We start from the raw sequence: 22022 nt of genomic DNA, 5'->3' as shown, positions 1-22022 counted from the left end.
TCTGCAGTATGAATAATCTAAATCAGGCATCCAAACCCAAATGAAAAAATGCGTATTGGAATATTAAACACTGTAGTTTGGTAGGTCAAGCTCTGTCTTGCAAAGATGAGTTTGGAAATCCTTTCTTTAAAAAGCATATCACAATTTAATACTTTCTTTCAAAATCATAGTAGTAGCAGTGGCTGCCTCCTTTTGATCTAAAATGTAGGGTTAGAATACAGGTCTTGGCTGTAGAATATCAATTAAATATCTTTGTCTAACTGAGAAAGTTAAAATGTACATCCCCCATTTCCTTTGCAATGGTGAGATGATAAACATTTAAGTTAGTTGGAAGTATTGCTATTCAGGTCTTTCTGTTCATATGTGTTCCACCAATTAGAATAAGAAGCTGTGCTCTCTTTAATATTTTCTGTCAGGCCTACTGAATCGTTAAATATTTTATGCAAAAAGGAAAAGCTTCAACAGAGAGATGAAAGGAGCTGCCTGCAGCTCTCACCAGTACAGCTGTAGGTGAGCTGCATTACCCTGAGATGCAGCAGCAGGACAGCTTTGGGAACCACATTCCAGGAACTTCTCCATCCTACTGTAATCTGGGAGCTCACCAATCTGCCAAGGTGTGGGAAATGTGAATTTGAGTCCTGATAGCTGGAGGCAAAGATTGAATCATGCTCCGCTACTTAGAGATGTAAATTTTGGGTTGCTGGATAAAAGTCAAAACTCTGTCTCAGCTCTGTGGTTGGGAAGTTGACCTGTGGAAATAATACAGGCAGAGGAACACCTGGTGTAGGAGGTTATGTTTACACCATGTCCTTTTAGGACTTCTGTTTGAGATGATCCTGAAGGTGCTTAGCTCTGTCAAGAGAAAAATTTGTTGGACATAACCATAACTAGAGAACTGTGCTCACAAAAATCCCTTTGTGACTTTTACATGTAGTTATAATCTGTAGTGAGGCTTAAAGACTGGTTTTCATTACTTGAAAAAGGGAATCCTCAAGATTTGATACAAGAGCAATAAATTTCAAGCAAAGTACAGGTTCACAATAATTGCTTTGACTTTAATTACATTGCCTGCATTTAACTGTTTCACAAAAGCGTGATTGTTACTAACTCATTACAGTATGGCATAATGAAGCTCAGTGGTATTAAAAGTAGTTTTACATGTTTATTTCTAGATAAGACTATTTCAACAGTATTTTTCAGTTTTCTTGAGATCTCTAGTCTGGTCTTAGAAATTAAGTAGCAGTGGCTAGTGTTGCACGAACTTGGAAAATATTTTGCCTTTCTAGGATAGTTGCTGATTTAAAAGTGAAGTCTAAAAATGGATGAGATGCTAGTAAAGTTGCCTGCTCCTTGAGGGGGAAAATGGTGGGGTTTTCTTAAAATTATACAGAAGACAAGAAATTTTACCTGAAAAAGTATTTTAGTTATGATACCAGCTTGTAAAGAATATTTTTCTATTCTGAGAATCATTAAAAAATGTTGGAAAGCAGAGAAAAGAACCCATTTTGCATACATTTTGCATGTTGGAAAAGAGTGGGTGTCAGAAGCACAGAATAATTTTCTATGGTGTATTTTCCAGTTACCTTTCACATAATAAAGTTTATTCTCGACTGAGCAGCAGTTCAGATAACAGTGGGAGTTATTTCTAAGCTCAGCTCTAACTTTTCCACTAACTCCACCTCTTCATTTTTCCTGGGAAACTGAATTACAGGCACTTGCTGACCGATTGTCTGGTATTCCAAACTCCCTTGTCTTTATTTCACAGAGTGATGGATATCAGTAAATCCTGTTTGTCACTGGTATTAATTCCCCCCCCCCCCCCCCCCCCATTGTGTATTTGAATCATATAATAGATTTTGGTTCAGTGACCCAAAAGTTCCAGGGAGGCATTTCCATGTTTAGGGGAAATAATTTCTGTGGGTCTGAGACTTGGTTTTTGTTTGTGTAACCTGAAATGACATTTCACAGCAGATCAGATGGCAAAAATGTAAGAATTTGGTTTGGTGATTTAGGCCATTGACGTTTATAAATAACCCAAGTTTGATTCCGAGACAACATTGAGCAGAGGAAATAATTTCATTTAATCGATGATGTGGTTGTTCAGAAGAAGCTCTTTCCTCGCCTGGGAGAAAGGAACTGCTGAAGTAGCAGCGTGTGGAGAGCCAGGTGGAAGCATGTGGGAATTTGTTTGTTAGCTGGAGGAACAACACACAGCTGGGCTGAGAATAAGTAGGGCTGCTCAAATACAAATGGAATTAACTCATGTGTGGAATTGTAAAGCTACATCTAGTGGGGTTACTGTTTAATTGTAACGAAATTTGAGGACATTTTCTCACTACTGCTGTTGTAGTCCTACTGACTTTATTGGTGGGGCATAGGTACAGATGAGGCAGATGTTTTAATGAGTGCAGCAAGATTTCTCTTACAACTCAACCAACATGCATTAATTGAACAGATGTAGTGGTTTTGATTGCATACCTGTAGTGCCTCAGTTCCAGGGCTTGGACGTGGTTCTGGCATTTCTGACTTTGTCATTTCTCCAAACCACAGTCAATAACTGAAAGTTGAGATCTTTAATTAAAAAGAAAGTGATTTCTGAAAATGTTTTCGAAGTCCATATTAATTCCCTTCAGATATTTTTTCATCTCTTACTTCAAATTAAATCTGAGCATCCAGCGATATATAAACACAATGTACCTTTTAGAACAGAGTAATTCACTTGTTCTCTCACCTAATATACCCATGCTATGTTGCACACAGATTCTATAACCTGAAGTGTAGTTGTAGATTAACCAAATTACTAACTGCTAGATATTGTGTTATTGAAGTAGAAAAAAAAGGCAATTACAGCATCTTAAACCAACTACAGAGCTTTGCATTTAAGCTGATTTCAGTTTATGCTGATGCTGTAAAGAACGTTTCCATTTTCTTCTCTGCCAGCTCCTGGCAGCCCCTGCCACCCCTGCTTTGCACCAGAATCAGCACTGATGTAGCCACATTGTCACCTCAATTGGAGATCTGGCTGCTAAGACATTTTCTTTGGTGTTTGCTGGGGCTGATTTTCAGCCATCGGATGAAGTTTTGATCCTGTTGTCAGTGCCATCCTCCTAAGGAAGGACAAACAGCAAGGCTGTTCCCTTTAGTGGCAGTGTGGCCTTAGGTGAGCTGACAGTGTGACAGCAACTTTGGTTGTGAAAAGCTGCTCTTGGGCCAGAGCACAAATAGAGGGAAAGCACTTGGTCTAAAATACTGACTTCTGCAAAGAAAATGGGTTTGGACTGCCTTTATGCACAATTCTGTATTACCAAATGAACCCTTTGTGTTTCTAAAACATATTAAAGGTAAGTAACTCTGCTATAAATGCTATCTGCTGTCTTTTCATAGAATCACAGTGTGCTTGAGGTTGGTGGGAGGTCAGCTGGTTCAATGCCTCTGCTCAAGCAAGGCCACTTAGACCCTGTTGCCCAGGGCCATGTCCAGACAGATTTTTAACATCTTCAAGGCGTTTTGCATAAGAATTGTGATAAACATAGTCTTGGGTTAATGCTTAAACCCAATCTTCTTAGTTTCTCCTTTTACAAATACTTAGTAAAATGAAGTACTTGGATTTATAGAAAGCATTAATTTTGCACCGTCTTTACATTTTAGACCTCACCACTGTGTGTCTGCATCAAGCTTGATCATAGAATGTAACTCATTCTACTACTTAGCCTAGTGAATACTGGAAACAGCGGTATATCAGACACTGGTTTTTGTAATATAAATGTAGACCCCAGTGATCAGTGCATCCCACTTATTCACACTCAGACTAAATTGTAAGCATGTCTGCCTCACTTAAGGGAGAAGAGATGTATCACTCAGTGTGCATCTCATTTCTGGTAATCAAATCTTTGTGCAGTGTTTGTACTCCTCTGTTATTGGCTTGATACTTCTGTCTTGCAGAGAAGAAAAAACATATTTATCGAAATATAAACGAGGACATTTTTGTGGGCAAACTGTGCTTCTCCTGTATTGTCCCAGTATATTAACCCACTGTATTCAGTCACTGAGACAGGATTTATTGTCTTGCACAGCAACAAATTACTGCTGATCATTTGATTGACTTCATATTCCTGCTCATGAGGTGCTAACTTCTCTTCTGTACTAAAATGCATTAAATTTTACAATGTGACCCTTTCCCTATGCAGCATTTATGCAGTTTTCTGTAGTTGTGTTTCTTCATTACAAGCTGCTAACTTCTCTTCTGTACTAAAATGCATTAAATTTTACAATGTGACCCTTTCCCCATGCAGCATTTATCCAGTGTTTCTTCATTACAAGTTGAAGTTTCTTCTCTATGTCAAATGGGAAATCTGTGCTAGGTGTAGAGTTACTGCTGAAGAGCTTGGGAGCCTTCACAGGTGATTACGTTTTGTGGGTGATATGTAAATTCTAATAACACTCTGCTTTGCCAAGATAGCAATTCTATAGTAATTCTGAGTATTCTTCTGCATAATTGTTCTGTAGGGGAGGTGAACATTTGGAAGGGTACTGACACAAGTTGCTGACATTTTCCTCTTTGAATCAGTCACTCTCTCAAGTTGATGCAAGTGGAAGAGTCACTCAAGCAAGAGTCTTCTAAGTGCTAAGCAACCTCTGCCAGGCATAGAAGGAGGAACTTGAACTTTCTGTAGTATAACCCAGTTCCACCTCAATTCTGCTTTCAAAAACCCATTGTTGGTCTGTTACCATGGTGGTTTCCTCTTGGTTGGTGGTTTAGGAGGTCTGATGTGGCTCATACTCTTTTCTTTATTTCTCCAGTGGAGGGAATCCTCTGATTTAATTTGTTTGCTCTTTCAGCATATGCAGATGACTATCCAGGCTCTCCAAGACGAGCTGCGGATCCAGCGGGACCTGAACCAGCTGTTCCAGCAGGACAGCAGCAGCAGGAGCAGCGAGCCCTTCGTGGCAGAGCTGACAGAGGAGAACTTCCAGCGGCTGCACGCGGAGCACGAGCGCCAGGCCAAGGAGCTGTTCCTGCTACGGAAAACCTTGGAGGAGATGGAGCTGCGTATTGAGACACAGAAACAGACCTTAAATGCGCGTGATGAGTCCATCAAAAAGCTGCTGGAGATGCTGCAGAGTAAAGGGCTGTCAGCAAAAGCCACTGAGGAAGACCATGAGCGGACACGACGGTTGGCTGAGGCTGAGATGCACGTGCACCACTTGGAGAGCCTTCTTGAACAGAAGGAAAAAGAAAACAACATGCTGAGAGAGGTGAGTGACCAAACTCATCTCCAGTCTTAAACTCCTCTCTCTCTCCTATCTGTTTCACAGTTGCAAGGAGAGAATTTTCTATCCTCTCTGTAAGCTGTATTTTACATTAGATTCGATTTGTGCATGTTTTAAAACTTCTTTATGATTCCTTGCATGTACCTTTTGGGGTTTTGTGCTGGGGGCCCCACTTTCCCTGTAGGCTCCATAGGAAACTCTGGAGGTTAATTGTCCTAAAGCCTATAAAATGAATTCTTCTGTTCTATTGTAGTTAGAGAGAAAGTAGTACCTGTGTTTAGGTGAGAGCAGAAAGAGAAATCTTTGCAAGAGTAATGGATGATTGCTCAACAGTTTCCATGGAAACAGTCATCTTGCTGTGAAGGGTATTTGATAAAACTATTAGCTGCCCTGGATGCACAGCCAAAAAGAGATTTCTTAAAGGGACACTGCTGCACACATAGGTGTAACACCTTCTCACCATCCTTCTGAAAAGAGAAAAACTATTGTCATGTCTATATTGTACCTTAAAAGAATACAGTGGCAGACATTCTTCACTGTTAATCATTTAAAACTAATTATAACAAAATATAGTCTATGTGGAATACAAATATTTTAGTAAAACAAAGGAAAATAAATGAAAGGAAATGAGTTATTGTGTAGCCAGTGTCGTTACATTTTTTGATATTATTAAATGCATTCTCCTGTTGTCAACCAGCCTCCTAAAGTAATCGAATATTAACTTCTAAAAGGCTGGTAATTCAGCATGGATTGTGTAGATGCACAGATAAATATGCGTATACATGGATTCGGTAGTGATAAAGATTCTGTGTAAAGATTATTTTACATCTGTCGACTGAAGGCATGAATTGATAGCTATCCATGTCTACTATGTGTATGACTCTAATGACCTGGTCTTCACTTTGGTGTCTATCTCATGGTTCACCATTTTTTGGGAAGCTCTGTGGGTATACAAGATTTAAGGCCCCTCTCTAAGAAGTCAAGAAAGCAAGGCCTGGAAGAGTTTTTGAGATGAGTGTATGCAACACATAAATACCTCTTAATACCTCTTATTCATATGTTTCCAGGGTCTGACCCATAGTGCTTGTGCTCTTGCAAGCATTTATATAAGAAAGCCCATTGCATTTCTGAGCCAGATTTAGGCCAGATTTATTTTTTTAGAGCAGTAATCTCTTGAGTGTCTGGAGTGAAGATAATATGATTCCAGAGTTTCTGCACTACAGTTTTTCCTTTATTTAGCAACCAATGATAATTCTGTTCCAATTCTTGTAACTATTTCAGGAAGAGCCTCAAATGGCTTCCATTTGTTTCTGCTCTAAGTCCAGCAGCATAAATGAAAAGCTGGCAGGAGCTGTGCAATTTTTGAGGAATGCGGTTACGTTCAGTCCTGCTGAAGATGAGTAGATGTTGCAAGATAAGAATTCTTGTTTCATTCACACATATTTGGAAATCATCCTCCATTTAAATGCTAGTCTTTATGGTAAAAGACTTCCCAGTGGAGGTAGAGATGGCCTACTGACTTGAAAGTGCAAATGTGATTTATCAAATGTTTTGAAATTAATTACTTCTTGCTGCTTACCCAGCCCTGATTCATTGAGAAGTGTAAGCTGGGCATAATGTAATTTTTACCTCAAACCATGGATATGGTGTGGGATCCAGCTGTGAAGCTGAGCACCCTTGTAGCCTCAAAAACGTGGTGCCATATTATCTCCTTATGGAACTGGGTGACAACAGGAATGGTTTTGTTTGTACCTGTGTGTCCTTGAGCTCTGAGCAAGGCTGAGCTAAGTGATCTCAGACTTACTCAAGTGTCATGCCTGGGGCTCTGGCAGGCTGGAGAAAATCAGAGGAACTTGCAGCTGACTTCATCTGACTGCCTGAGCACCCAGGTGCTCTGCAGGATGTGGTGCACAGCTGCTGTCCATGTTTCACACTTGGAAAGTCTTAAACTCCTGGTGTGTCACCTGTTGGGTGTGTCACCTGTTATGTGTGACTCCATCACCCTCCTCAGCTGACCTTCTGTTGTGTCCATCTGTATTTCCATAATTGTAGGTTATTTTAGCCCTTTGCTGCCCCAGATACTAATGATGGGATTTTTGAGCTGCTTTGAAGAAATGAATCTACTTTCTTGATGGTTCTATATCTAGCATTCCCAGTATCTGGAAAGGCATGCTAAACTCTTCTTTAAATACTGCTGTTAAAGGAAGCTTTAGTATCTCAAAGGCATTCTTAAGAGTGTGGAAGATAAGTTTATATTTCATGTCCTAACACAGCAGAAAATTTTAGTAGCACTCTTGACCATCTTAAGCAAAAGAAGTTCTGAGATGTCAGAATCCACTAGTACTGTTTCTGACTCTGCAAGGGTTTCTGATAGATTATTTCTAATAATGTTTCTAATAGATCAGATTTCTGATAGAATATTTGCTGGAAATAATATTCAAGATTTATATTTTGAAGCAGAAAGGTATCCCTCAGTTTTCTGACTTCAAAACCTACGTGTAATTCCAAGTGTAATGTTGAGACTCAAGGTCATCAGACAGTTTTTCAGGCAGGCAGTGGCCAGCAGTATGACCTTGAAAATTAAACCTTGAGAATTAATTGATTTCTTCAGTTTTGCTGTTGCCGTTATTGTAATAAAGGTTGCATGAATTTCATAAGGAAAATAAATACTAAGAGAGGTCAGAGTTGTGGTTCTGGTAAGATTATAACTGTGTGCCACTCACCATTTTAGGCTGTTACATCCATTCCGAGTCATCCCTTTTTCTAATGCAGGAAAAATCCAGTGCTGCTTAATTGTTCTTCATATAAAAGACATCAGATATTTTTGATCACCTCCCAGGGCACTGTCTCAGTCTCCCAAATCCAGATTATAAAATAGATTCTCCAACAGCTGCTGAGAAGTGTCTTCTTAAGCAATTTGACTCTCTTGGGCTTTTCCCAATTGCCCTGACTTCTGAGGATCTCAAGAAATTATTCACCTAAGTCTATGGGAAAGTTACTATATCCAGCAGAGGATGTATTCAGCTACTGATACAGAGGACATTCTCTCATTAACACAAATAATTAAATGTCTCATTGAACATCAGAATGCCCTGACTTCAGCAGATAGCAGTGTGGCTGCATCACATTCCTCTACCCTGGAAAACAAGCTTAAGCTTCATAGCTTATTAAAAGATGGCTGCTATTTTGAATACCCCTTCTTCAGTCTTTGTGACAATTATTGTTGTTGGTATTCTAGACTTAACCTTCAAAAACAAAATTATTTTCATACCAGGAAGAAATACTTGATGAAATCCAGCAGCTGGACTGCAGCTTCCAGAATAGCTCCCAAGCTGCATTAACTGCTGCCTCTGTGTCCCAGACCTGCCTGTTGCAGAATTATCAGTGGTGGCCCATAGCTCCAAGGATAACCAAGCTTGCTGTGTTCTTTTTGACAGCCCCCCTGCTCCCCACTTCCCAAAGTGCTAGATGCACTGATTGGAAATGGATTACACAGATAATAGCCCAGATATCAGAGCAGAATTTGATGTGACTGTATCCACACCTGGTGTTCCAAATGCTTGGAGTACTGTGGGCAGACTCAGTTTTGTAAGGACAGTCCAACAAGGACTGTAAGTGTAGATGGCTGACTACAAGCATTTATTTGGAAACAGAAAGAAGGCTGTTTATCCTGAAGGTTTTTCTCTTCAGAAGGCAGTTCTAGAGTCAAAACTTCCATGTTACAGTAGTGTGGAATGAGGGAAGAACTGACAGGAGCTTTATACTTTGTGTCCAGAAACTGTAGTAAATGACTTACAGTAGTGTGGAATGAGGGAAGAACTGACAGGAGCTTTATACTTTGTGTCCAGGAACTGTTTAGTAGTAAATGACAGTTTTGATTTGATTTTTTTTGTTTTTGTTTTTGTTTTGGGTTTTTTTTTTTAGTAATTAGGCCCAATCAAACAAGATGGATTTTTATTCCAGCTGAGTACAAAACTGAATGAAGGAGTTAGGGATGAAGTGCTTAGCAAATAAAGGAGGTTTTGTATGTAAAACAGGCATTGAAATGGGTGGTTCATGAGGGCACTCATCCAGAATGAGCTTAAGGAAAGAGGCTGTGGCAGCAAAAGCTATTATTCCTTTCTTTTTTTGAGTGCTTGTTGAAATGGAACCCCACAAAGTGCTGTTTGTGAGCTGCATCACAGTTACCTAGGATGCCTTATTGCAAGGACTGACCCCTCTTTGTGGCTGTTGGGAGTCAAGCTGCCCACTCTCTCCCTGGAATTGCGCTCAGTGTCTGGGAGCACTCCTTTCTCTGCCTGCCCAGGCAGAGGTGTGGCAGAGCAGCAGGCAGGCACACCAAGCTGTCACACAGGTCTGTTTAAACTTAGATTAGCCAAACCTCATCCTGTGATGGCCAGGGAGCAGCAGCAAGGAGCTTGGTTAGAAAGGAGGGATGTGGCATCCAAATGTCCCAGCAGAGCCCTGCTGAGCTCTGCCCAGTGCAGAGAGTTTGCTTCCCTTGTCTGACTGGATTTTAATGAGCTGTGACAAAGTTTTGCAAACAAATTCTTTTTTTTCTATGGGTGTGTTAAAATTCTTAGCCTTTTCTGCTCCAGGCTCAGAGGAGGATTTAGAAATTTTAATTGGAGCAATTAGAGTTAACTCAAAGAACACTTTTGTCCCATGCCAAGATTTTGCAACATAAATAAGATGCTTCAAGAGAGAAGTTTTGTTTTGCAGGAGTAGATAGATTCAGAAACTGGAACTCTTACTACCATAATACTAGGGGATATCTTTCTGATGAGGTAAAAAAAATGAAGTTTCTGCTTTTTATTGCGGCTTCATGCTTTTGACCTTTTAGAAGCAAATGGCAAAGGGAGAAGTGATTTCAATCACGATAATTTTAGAAAATTATGTCTTTATTAGAATTGCTTGTTTGGTCTGCAGGTAGTTTTAAAACATACAGAGGTTTTGTAGGTCAAAATTTGAAAAGCAGGCTATTGCAACTTGAATGCATGCATAATGTATTTTTTATGCATTTAAATTTTTTTAAATACCATTTTAGTTTGGAATATTCTGTATGTCACCTTAGGTGAGAAAGACAATTAAAAATGTTCAAACATATATGAAATTATTTTCAGCTTTCCTCTGTGCAGAGGTTGGTAGCTTCATAATTCTTCAAAAGTTGAAAAATTAGGTTGGAAAATAATGTATTGTTTTCTGGTTTTCCAGATGACAAAAAGAATTGAAACACCTTATTCTAGCATGGCAAATTTCTGATTTTTGTACAGTAGTTAAATAATGTGTGGGTATTAAGTAAATGGAAAAAAAGTAGAACTCCAGTCATCTATCAGGATGTTTTTTCTTTATGATAATTATGGTCTCATCAAAGTGAGATGAAATTTCACCAGGTTTCTTCATATGCTTTTTCTAGCATGGGAGGATAAATTATTTCATTCTTGTACTTACTTCAAGACATTTTTTTCTATATGAATGGGCTATTCTTCAATGTACAGGAGGATTTCATTTTAGCACTTCTATACCTTTCAGATAGGATTTTTAATACTGTGTGAAACAATGCATAAATCTGTCTGGGGATTAAGGGTTTAAAATGCTTAAGCTTCAATGTCTTTTGATGTTTTGTTATAGTAGAAGATTTTCTTTGTCAATGCATGTTACATGGTTTGCTTTGTTTACAAATTACATCTTGGGTATGCTTTCCTTGGAGATGGTCACATTATCCTGCACCTTTTTTCAGTAGGAGTGAGATGTGTGGAAGTTTGTTTCTACAAGTGTCAAACTTTGTAGTGGAAGGGCAAAAACCTAAAAATACCATTAACAAGTTGGAAGCCAATTGAAGTACAAAATGAGTGCTTTTGCACCTTAAATAAGAGGAAAGAGAAAAAAATTAATAATAGCACACATGTAAATGAAATTCTACAAGATTAAGATTTTAATTTTTAATTGACTTTTCTTCAGCTTTTGAATTCACATTCCTGTAGTCAGATTTGAACACAATGACTTGCTACTTACAGCTAATTGGATGGTTTGAATTAGCTCTCATTTTACCTTGCTTTTACTCTAATTCCAAAGTTTTGAGGGATTTTGCTTTTGTATCCTGCTGATTGAAATACTGAGATGAGCAGGAAGCTGTGCTTTAATTTTCACTTTAGGTGATGCCTTAGTTAACAAACTTAAGTGTCCTAATATCTGAGGTTTTAATTGGATTTAGAAATAATCGTCTCAATGGATTAATACAATTGCAAAACAGAGATGAGTTTCTTTAGCCAGGGGTAGCTGAGCTTCAAAGCAACTGGCACCCTCCATTATCAGTGTGTGTGTGCAACTGCCAGCACATCTTTCAAAGTTATGCTCTTTATGAATACAGTCACTTTGTTTTTTTCAGGGAATTATGTTGATTGGGGTTGCAAATGCAGGAAATGACAAGTGGAAAAATGCAGAAATAATTTCCGAAGGAACTGCCATGATTACTGCTTCCAGACTTGTATAACTATATAATTTTAGTAGCAAAAACTCTAATAGCAATGAAATAAATTCCACAGGACTCTTATGTGTTCTTTTTTCAGTTCATTTTTACATCTTGCTGAAATAGAAATTAAAATTACTGGTATGGAGCACTTTTTGAAAGAAAAATTATTGAAAAATCCTGAAACTAAACGATTGTGGTACTATCCAGTCACCTTCTGGCACCAGGTAGTAAAGATATTTATATAAATGAGTCATGCAGATTAAAGGGCTCTCCCACAGGTTATTTCATGCAACCTTCTGCTCAAACCAGCAATTTCAAGCGGCGGGGGATTCCACAGCCTCTCTGGGCACCTGCTCCAGCATTTGGTTCTTCTCCTGGTAAAATCTTCTTCATGTTAGCAGGTCTAAATTTTCAGTGCTGCAAATTCTGCCTGTTGCCTATCATCCTTCCACTTCTGAAAAGACTTTTGTTTCCATCATCTCTACAGCCTCCAGTTAGTTCTAGGAGACATCAAGTTTCTCCCCAAGCTGTGGGAATCCATAAAAACAGAGGGTTTTGGGAAAGCTGTGAAAGTCAGGCCTCAGAGACAGCAGAACTGTGATTAGAGCTAAGCAGTACCCATAAAATAAGTCAGCAGAAAAAATATGTGAAAAGTAGAAAAGTAAGGACAAATGGAACAATGGTCTGGGTATTAACACTTGTCTAAAATAACTCCCTGATCTGAAAAAATGTATATCTAGCGAGATGTTAGGAAGTTCTAAGCTTAATAAGATGATGATGATGATGATGATGATGATAAGATGATGATGATGATGATTATTATTATTATCTGAAGGCTTACAGGCAGGTATTGTATTCAAAATAAGCAAGCATTGTTTTAACCGAAGGGGCGTGTGCTTACAGTGGTTGGATAAAACTACTGTCAATATGCTTTTGCCTTGTGTGATTGGTCAAAAAACTTATAAAGTAAGTTGTAACATGAAGTTCTTGGTCTGCTGCCTGGGATGTGAGCTGCTGGCATCTTCCCATTGTCATAACCATGTAATGAGGCTGATGCTGGAAAATAGAACAGCTCAAGGCACGTTCCTCACAGTCCCATCCTGTTTGTGATTTGTACACAGCCCCCAGCCGTGATACAAGCCTTTCCTTTTCAGCTGAACAAACACTTTTCTCTCACTCTCTCCCCTTGCATCTGTCAGTCTGTTCAGATTTTCAGTGCCTTTCTTGTACTGGGGAGCCTAAAACTGGGCAGAGTGCTCCAGCAGTGCAGGTCTCACAAGGGCTGCACACAGGGAATGCCTGCTTCCCACCTCCTGCTTCTGCACTCCTGCTCACCCTCACTCAGCCCAGCTGGGCTGGTTTGGGGGTTTTTTCACATAGCTTGATCCAGTTCATGTCTTCCCCAAATTCCATAGGTCTCTGAGCTGCTGGAGTGCTGTCTGTCCCGTTGTTCAGATCACTCATGAAGGCACTGGGGGTTGTCAGGGGAGCTGCTGCCTGTCATCAGCAGCAGCAGGCTCTGGGCCTCACAGCCCAGCTCATTTGCCACCTGCTTTGTGAGCCACTTACCCAGCCTGTAGCTCCCTAATTTGCCTCCAGCCATGTTTTGGAGGCCCTGGGACATGGAACACACATTGTCCCTCACTTAGTCACACAGACAGGTAGAAGAAAATCAGGTTAGTCAGGTGTGATTTGTCCTACACAACTGAAGACCTTTTTTATCTTCTATAGCTACTAAATAATTTTTTTAAATTAACAATCATCATTAATACTGAGCTGATGGATGTTCCTGATATTTTCATTTTGTTGTAACATTTGCATTTTATTGCAATTAAGGGGAACTAGGTTGCTAAAATTTAGGTGAGCAGAAAAGCCATCTGGGAGACTAAACTTTAAGTACAAAATATATAACATTCATTTAGTAAGGTTTGGAGGATAAGGTTGGAGAATAAAACCAGTTTTTAGTCAAAACTCTCCAGTCCAATGAATGATGCAAAGATCCAGCAATTACTCAAAGATATGGATAGTACAGTTAAGATTTTAAAAAAACCCAGAATCATGACTATGCTTTTAATTATCCATCATGTTTTTTAGTGATTTAAAAAGAAAATAATGTATGAAATTGCATGCTTTTGTTACTGTCTGTAGAATGGGCTGCCTGATAATGCAAATTTGGCAGGAGATGGAAGACACGTCCTTTATGGCTTTGGTAACTGCTTATCTTGTGGCTCCTGAGAGATAAGTTGCTGTATTTTTAAGCATATACCTTCCCCCACTATAAAAACATGGCTGTTTGAAAGTGCACCTTCACATTTGTTCTAAATTCTGTGCAAAATCAGACACAGGAGCAGCTGAGAGAATAACAGTGGCCGGGTTATGAAGGAGGAAAATATTTGGATTAAATTCAACCCTCATTATTATGCACTTGTTTATAATTCACAGTGATAATACTGCTCAGTATTGAGGACTCCTTCAATTCTAAACTATATTCTCTAATTTTGAATTATTTTCAGGAAAAAACCTGTGGACTTTGTAACTATTTATGGTGTGTTCAAATCACTTTATCACAGCTATTCTTTACATATTCAGTGTTCTCACTGTGTTTGATCAGCTGTTCTATGTAATTATGCTGACCAGAAAACTAGAGTATTGTTCCTCACAGGGGCACTGTGCTGCCTTGCAGGACTACTTGGCAGGTGTAATTATGATACACACCTTTAGTTCATATCTTTTTCTGTGGCAGATTTTCTTGGAAAGGAAGATAGATATTGTTAATTAAAAATTGGGATGAAATATAAGCCCCTACTCTGGAGAAAGTGCCCATCTTGTTTAGAACTTCCGAGTGTTTCTAGCCTTCAGGGTCTAGTTATTGGATCTTAAAGATTTTTATTTTTTTTTTGACAGAAAAACCCATTTTGGAATTTTGTTGCCTGTGAATGTACTTTAGAGTTGCAATCAATTTGCACCATAATTTTGTTTTTCATTTTTGCTATTATTTTAAATGAAGGAGTAATTTAATATATGAAAGCAATCAAAACGTAGAAAGATTTATATGAGCCACCCCCTGTTATAATAATTTAATGTGCACTCAAAGGTGCAAAGATGCTAAATTTTACTGACCCGTTAGGAAACAATAGCAGTTACATAAGAAACTTCTTAATGTCTGAAAGTAAAGTAAAGGAAAAATCCTGTATTACTTTATCAGAATGGATGGCTTGCAAGGAATGAAGGACTGGGTTTCAGTGTTTCTGATCCTGATATTTGTGTGTGGCCCTGTGTTTTTAACTGTTGTGCAAAATCCTGTTTCACAGGTTCAGACCTTAATTTTCATCCATCTATGGGGTCTATGTCCACAACAATCTGAACACATCAGAGATATGATACATTAGTATTTTTCCATTCTGCCACGTGGATGCAGGCTGTATTTCCTAATTAAGAAGGGGATCTGTGCACTGCTTTCCTTCAGCAGCCGCTCTTCAGTCTGTGTTCCAGAGAGGCTCCGTCTGCCTGTAGCTTTTTTTCCAGGCTCTTCAGGATCACAGGCACGTTGCCAAAATTAAGCCCTTCCTGTGCAGTCAGGAGCTGGGAGGTGTTATTTTTCAGCAGGTTATGTCATCCAAATCACAGTGGAATTACTTCAGGCAACAGAAGTAGGACATTTCCTTTGCTGAAGTGCAGAGCATCACTTCACACAGAGGAGATACAGGCATTTCTCAAGAAGGAGCTTAGAAGCATTTTCTCTTTGGGAAAACACTGAACAGGTGGAAGCAGACACTGTTGTATCAGCATCCCTTTACAGACATGCAGTTCTCCACCTGTGTATTCCACCTATCCCATTTCCATAGCAGTAGCTGATTTTATATTCTCAGATCAGAAACAGTGCCTCTGTACAAGTGGAAATTACCTAACTACTAAAATAAAAACAATGCAGTGTCCAAAATAGATTTATGGCATGTTAATTTTTGACCTTCTTATCCTTTGTTTTCTCAGTTGCTAAAAGCTTACAAGAGTTTCTTTTAATTTCTTTGAGTAAATCCATTTTGGGAATGTAGGTACAGGTAAGTAGTATAATAATGGTATTGCTCCACTCTGGTCTATATGGTGCCAGTAGTAATTGTGCAGAGGCTCTCAAGTTTTCTGTTGGCTCTAGGAGAAACAAATATATTTAGAAGGGTTTTCAGGTTTATTTTTTCAGGAGGATTTTTTTTTATTTCAAAGAATACCAATGTACACTGCAAACACACTTGTAAAAATAGCTTCTCAGAAAATACACAAATACATTATTTAGAACCAGAGAAACCTTCTGTTGGATTCTCTTGTTATTTCCATTCATGGGCATCAACTTATGCAAATGGACTTATGCCAAATTTATGCAAGATTCTTGTGGCCCTTGTCATGTCACAACACCTTTCAGTCTCAGTCACTTCAGAACTGTGTAGGAACTTCACAATTGTACAAGCAGTGTTCTCAGTATTTTTTAAAAGCACTGTGCAACTCTACCTTTTTCATTCAAATAATTAATCTTCTGGAGCTAGTGGCATGGATGACTGCCATAGAAAAATTTTAACTCTTCACAGTGGCTGTTGAAAATACCAATTTGTGGATGGCTCTTGGGATTTGTCTTTCAGGTGTTTGAGGGGAGTGGATGGATAAACTGTGTGTGTGGGCACATAATACAATTCATTGTCAGGTTTACTGGCATCACAGTTTGTGCTCTGGGCACCAAAGTATTTTTCTGGCATATAAGATTGACATTCTAACAGAATTCACAATCCTGCAGTTATTGTCCTTACAGCACACTCTCATGTTAATGTTTGAAGGCAAAGAGTGAAAGAGTGTTAATAGGTCCTATATTGTTTTTCCTGTTTTTACGTGTGTTGGCTTGAAACCCCAGCTTTATATGCTAGAACAAGTTGTTTCAGTTTTCTGTGATTTTATCCCTTACCAAGCAGCTTGATGCATGATGTTTCTGTGAATTTATATCAACAGAAATGTCACATGGACTTGGTATCCTCCGCTGAGCCTCTACAGCAATGTAGAGCTGTGTGCTCAAGGCCAAGAGACTTGAGAAAGATTTTTTTTCATCCTGTGTAGTTAAATGTTGCCACTCTGGGATAAAAATGCTGAAAAAAGAGAGTTAACAACAGCTGCACCTTAAAACTTGTTGAAAAAGAAACCGCATTGTTGCTGTTTTCAGTAAGCCTCTAGTCAAGTGCATTATGTATATGTCTTCCATGAGGAGCTATCAAGAGTTCAGTTTAGTTTAGCAGGCAGATGATGGAGCTTTGTAGTAGACCCAGCTGTCATTTCAAGTTTATGTTGAGTAAGAGGTGCAGTTTGTGCTGTGCCTTTTTACCTGTGGCAGGGATTCTGTTAAATGAGCTTTTGGCAATCCTTTCTGTGATATGAGAAATGATGAAATGCGTGGACTGGCAACATCAGAAATCAGCACTGGGTTATGCTTTGTATTAGAATGAAAAGCTTCTAGAAATTATGTTTTTATTGGGGCCCTGCCATTAGTCTAACTCTTGCTTCCATTTCTGCTGGTACAGGAAATCCATCGTCGATTTGAGAACGCTCCCGACACGGCCAAGACAAAGGCTCTCCAAACTGTTATTGAGATGAAGGTAAGTGATTGTTGGCTATGGGCAGCAGTGGAATTTGTTTTCTGGAAAATGTGAAGGGTGACTCTACCAAATACCATATGCTTCTGTCAGTTTTGTAATTTAAAATCAATCTATTTTTATATTTTTTTGTCTAATATTATTTTATTTGTTACTGTTGATTACTGAAGAGACAGACACAGTAGAAACTTGTCTTCTGTCTGCCTGCAGCAGCTGATACAGATTTCTTACAGTTAACCAAAAGTTCATTATATTAGAAGAATGGGAATGATAGGTTAGTATGAAAGAGTTGTGGGATTTTATGATGTGGGTTCTTTTCTTTTTATGTTATCAACGTTTGAAGTACTGCTCTGCATTCTGTGTATTAGCAAAGTTAGCAAACTCGACACCCACTTAAAGAATGGGTCATATAGCCAGAAATATGTCTGTATGCCATCATAAACCTAACTATTCTAGATGAATTTGTGATTGAATTCTTAAGCCATTAGTGTAAGTACTTAATGGACTGATGGCAATTGGCCAAGAACTCAGGAGCCATAATCAAGTGTGTGGTTTATGCAGCTTTATGCAATCATATTTCATATTGTACTGCTCATAAAGTACATTAGACAGGGCTTGGACAAATAGAGTTGAAAAATTGGAAACTGTCTTTGCAAGCTGTTCTTTTCCATTTTGCATCCCTCCTGTTTGTTTTATTTTCCTTCCTTTTTTCTCCTGCAACTTTTTCCACTGTGTATCAATGTTTTCCTTATTTATATCCCATCTTTCATTTGCTGTAACTCTTTTATTAGTCATCTTTGTGGTCCATAGTAATGAAAACTAATTTACCATCTAACATTAAGTGTCTTTACTGTCAAAAGAGACACACAGTGACATTTCTGGGAAATTATGTGAGCACTGAAACTAAATACTGTTGTCAATTTCAACATATCATTTCACTGTACTACCTCTAATTTTTTGCTGCAAAATTCCTCTTTATAAATTTTAACTTAAGTATCAAACATTAAGCAGGAAATCCAGTTAGATGTTCATAATTAGCTCTTTAAAAAATTCATCTCATGAATGAAAACCTATATAAAAAAATGAGCTTTTTGTTTAGCTGTGCTTTGCTTATCAGACAAGAAGTTAGAAAGGTTTTGTTTGTGAAAGTCTGTAGTGTAGATTCAAATCAGATCTTTCAGGAAAGACTAAATACTTTGGGGAAATGAAATAAGAAAAAAATAGATTGCTTTAAGAGATAATAGTTCCTGAGTACATATCCATGATCATGAGTGTGCATAGAGCTCTGTGTGTTGTGTGAATCTGTTCTTGCTGTTCCCAACACAAAAGACTTCCAAAGAAACAGTAAACCAGGTACACTGAATGAATACCTCTGATCATCCTGTAAAAGTATGAGGATAATGACAGATTGACTTCTTTGTTTTCCCACAAATTTTTAACCCACTGAAGTGTTTTATACGTTGCACATATGAGCCAGAATCCTTTACTGCTTTATCCAATCAAGAATAGATTGTTGCACATTTTCCTTGCTTATGGTGCTTTGCTGTTCCCCATTTGTGACCCCAGTTAAATTAACTAGTGGTGCAAACCCAATTTCTTGCCGTTCTTGCAGTCACGTTTTGCTGTCCATTCAATTAGAATTAAATTTCTCTTTGAAAATGCAACATTTCCTTATGTTCCTTTATTTATTTATTTATTTAATCCTACATTTCTAATTTCTGCCCTGAGCCATGTTTTCTTTCAGTACTCTATTCTTGCTTTCCTTGAAAGGTAAAAACTAAATTGAAAAATGAGTATCTGAGCTCTCGTATGTGAAGAGTTGAACACTTATTTCTCCAAGAATTTCCTAAGTAAATTTCAAGGGCAGGTAATTTATTGGACACGTATCTCCTTTTGTTTTGCTACAACAGCATGTTAACAAATCACCTAACTGCGTGTCCTCACCCATCTCCTCTCATCACTTTCAGGATTCAAAAATTTCGTCCATGGAGCGTGGCCTCCGGGATTTGGAAGAGGAGATTCAGATGCTGAAGTCAAACGGAGCCCTGAGCACCGAGGAGCGTGAGGAGGAGATGAAGCAGATGGAGGTGTACCGTAGCCATTCCAAATTCATGAAAAACAAGGTATTGAGGAAACAAGGGACAGCCCCGTGTTAAACTCAGCTGAGTGAACAGAGCAGAGAAATGTGCATGCTTTAGTTAGCAGCTATGGTCTGGGTTCCCAGTCAAATGCTGGGAAACAGAAGTGATTTACTAACTGCCCATGAAGCCACTAAAATAACTTAAAAATATGTAAGAAAATTTAAATTCCAATTTGAAAATATTTTACTGGTGTTTCAGTAAGATCAGTGGCCCAAGTTTTCCTTTTATTGTCACACATTTCCTTTTCCTTTTCCTTTTCCTTTTCCTTTTCCTTTTCCTTTTCCTTTTCCTTTTCCTTTTCCTTTTCCTTTTCCTTTTCCTTTTCCTTTTCCTTTTCCTTTCCATTATTGGTTCAGGTTTTATTTGGTCCAATGTCTTTCCAAAGGTAGTTTGTTGAAAAGAGGGTATTTCTTTTTGCAGCTGTTGTTGTATAACTATTTGGCCTTTATGTAAAAGTTGAGAAGAGGGTGAACTGTCACAAGAATGGTTTTCCATTACACTCTCCTTCCAGCAGTGGAGTCAGCATGAGAGCAGTCTACAACAGTGGTGGTGCTGACATTAAGTTCTGTTGTTTGGAATACAGGACAAGTACAGCAGTGAGAGATATTGGTCCTCAGGTGTAAAGACAGAATTGTCTATAGGCAAAAGTCAATCCATTCTTTGTTTCTCAGTCTTTTAGTGGGTCCTAACTTTCTTTAGTGAAGTTTCAGGCACTCTTGTACAGTAAATGTAAGTATATTGTGAACAGCCCTGTCTTTCTTAATTAGCTTATGTGTACTTCCTGAAAGCAGTATACAAACCCTGGAACAGAGGTTGAAAATTCCTCTGCTAGGTCCTGAACAATTGTAACCCACTGCATTTGTCCTGCTTGAAAGTATTGGTCAAAAAAAGAACGCTGGGCAAAGTGTCTGGAGAAAGCAACGTTACTTGCCCCAAAGCAGATATGTGGTTTTATAACCTAAGTGTGAGTTCCTTCCTCTTGCCTCACACCAGTTCACTGAAACACCTCGAGATAACCACATCTGTTCTTACTTCTGCTCTTTATCCCACTGGGTTGCTTATAGGAACTGAAGGGGTACCTTGTTCACATTAGCAACGGGGGAGGAGATTTGAGCACCAGTTCCATCTTTTCTTCTTTCTTTCCTTCTCCCATTGTTTGCAACTCTTCAATTTCCCCTTGTCCTCTCCCTCTGTGAATCTATAGATCTGCTCAGCTACTTGATTTCTCTTCTGTCTCCTGGTCTGCTCACTTATTTTCTTGCAGAAAATTTGTTCCTTTTTGGCATCTATTTGCTCATGACTCATGACCATCTCCAAACCTGACAACTTGCTGTCCTACCTTGTTCTGTAATTGCAGAGCATTTTATTTTTTCAGCATTGTATTGTATAAGTAATTTGTGGCTGTAGCTTGACAATTAACATTATTTCTCTGTAGCTGAAGTATGTCCTTTTTCCTGTTGTAATTTCCTTATGAACTGCAGTTTCAAAACCCTTGGGATCAGTGCCACATACTTGACATATGTAAACATAACCATAACTGTATATCTTCTGTTTCATAATCAAATTCTTGTCAGGCAGCCTATATGAAATTACACAGACATTAAACTTTTGAGAGGACGTACTGAAGAATGGAAGACAAAATGAGTGACCAGTCTTGACCCTTCTGTTCAGTTCTTTGTCACTTTCAGTCAGTTGGACTGAAGCAGGCTGACTAGAAGGTGACAAATAATAAATGTTTAAAAGCATAACAATGTCGTGACAGGTAGAGCAACTGAAGGAAGAGCTAAATGCCAAAGAGGCTCAAGGGGAGGACCTGAAAAAAAGAGTGGCTGGTCTCCAGACCGAGGTCTCTGCAGTAAGATCTCTCTTTTGTGTGCAGTGGCCATTCACTGGGGCTTGCTAGCTCTTCTGACTTTCTTCTCCTACCTTCTTCATGGCTTGATATAACAAGTAGAACTAACAGCCTGCTCAGACTTGTAGCTACCTTTTTGTTCACATGGTTTTGGTGTCCATAAATAACATCACTCTCCAGCTGAACATCTGCATTTGTTTTGTTGCTATTTTTTAATGATATGAGCTGTTTGAGCGATAACCTACTCTTCTCTACTGGAGCAGATTTTCAAAAGCATTCAGCACCCATTTTGGGGACAGGCTTTCAAAGAGATTTCCTTTTCCTAGTAAAAAAAAACTAATTTGAAAACTTGTGTTGAACCTTCTTAATATGGTTTCACAAAAAAATAATGAAATTGGGATGCTGAACGCTTTTAAGACTGATTGCTCAATTTGAGCAGCATGAATTTAGGTTATTCCTTTGCTGTGGAGTTTCACTCAAAAGAGTGAATACGGTTTCTCATCGAGAAGAGAGATGTGAGCACTTGATGCTGTTTTTACTTCTCTTGCAAATGTGGATGGTGTGTGCTGCATTCTTACTAAAGAGCTTTGGCACATTGGCAGGGTGGGCTTGCAGCTCTGAAATGGGAGACAAGAATCTTGTCCAGAGACAAGAATCTCAAA

The 22022-nt window shown here is 38.7% G+C and overlaps 1 protein-coding gene across 11 annotated transcripts in view; it reads left to right on the top strand.

Moving 5' to 3' along the window:
- The window catches only part of ERC1 (ELKS/RAB6-interacting/CAST family member 1), a 269174-nt gene that overhangs the window by 44628 nt on the left and 202524 nt on the right, over window positions 1-22022 (top strand). For 4 of the 11 annotated variants that reach the window (XM_039707933.1, XM_039707932.1, XM_039707937.1 and 1 more), the window contains exons 2-5: window positions 4840-5256; window positions 17296-17370; window positions 19335-19490; window positions 21271-21363. In XM_039707933.1, coding sequence (XP_039563867.1) covers window positions 4840-5256; window positions 17296-17370; window positions 19335-19490; window positions 21271-21363 — 741 coding nt within the window. The remainder of the gene's footprint in view (window positions 1-4839; window positions 5257-17295; window positions 17371-19334; window positions 19491-21270; window positions 21364-22022) is intronic. The other 7 variants (XM_039707938.1, XM_039707939.1, XM_039707936.1 and 4 more) reach the window with 2 other exon arrangements.

Source organism: Passer montanus, unplaced genomic scaffold, assembly GCF_014805655.1.
Source record: "Passer montanus isolate IOZ18808 unplaced genomic scaffold, ASM1480565v1 scaffold20, whole genome shotgun sequence".
Lineage (NCBI taxonomy): Eukaryota > Metazoa > Chordata > Aves > Passeriformes > Passeridae > Passer > Passer montanus.
Note: the sequence above shows the minus strand (reverse complement) of the source record. Positions and strands in the feature narration are given on the sequence as shown.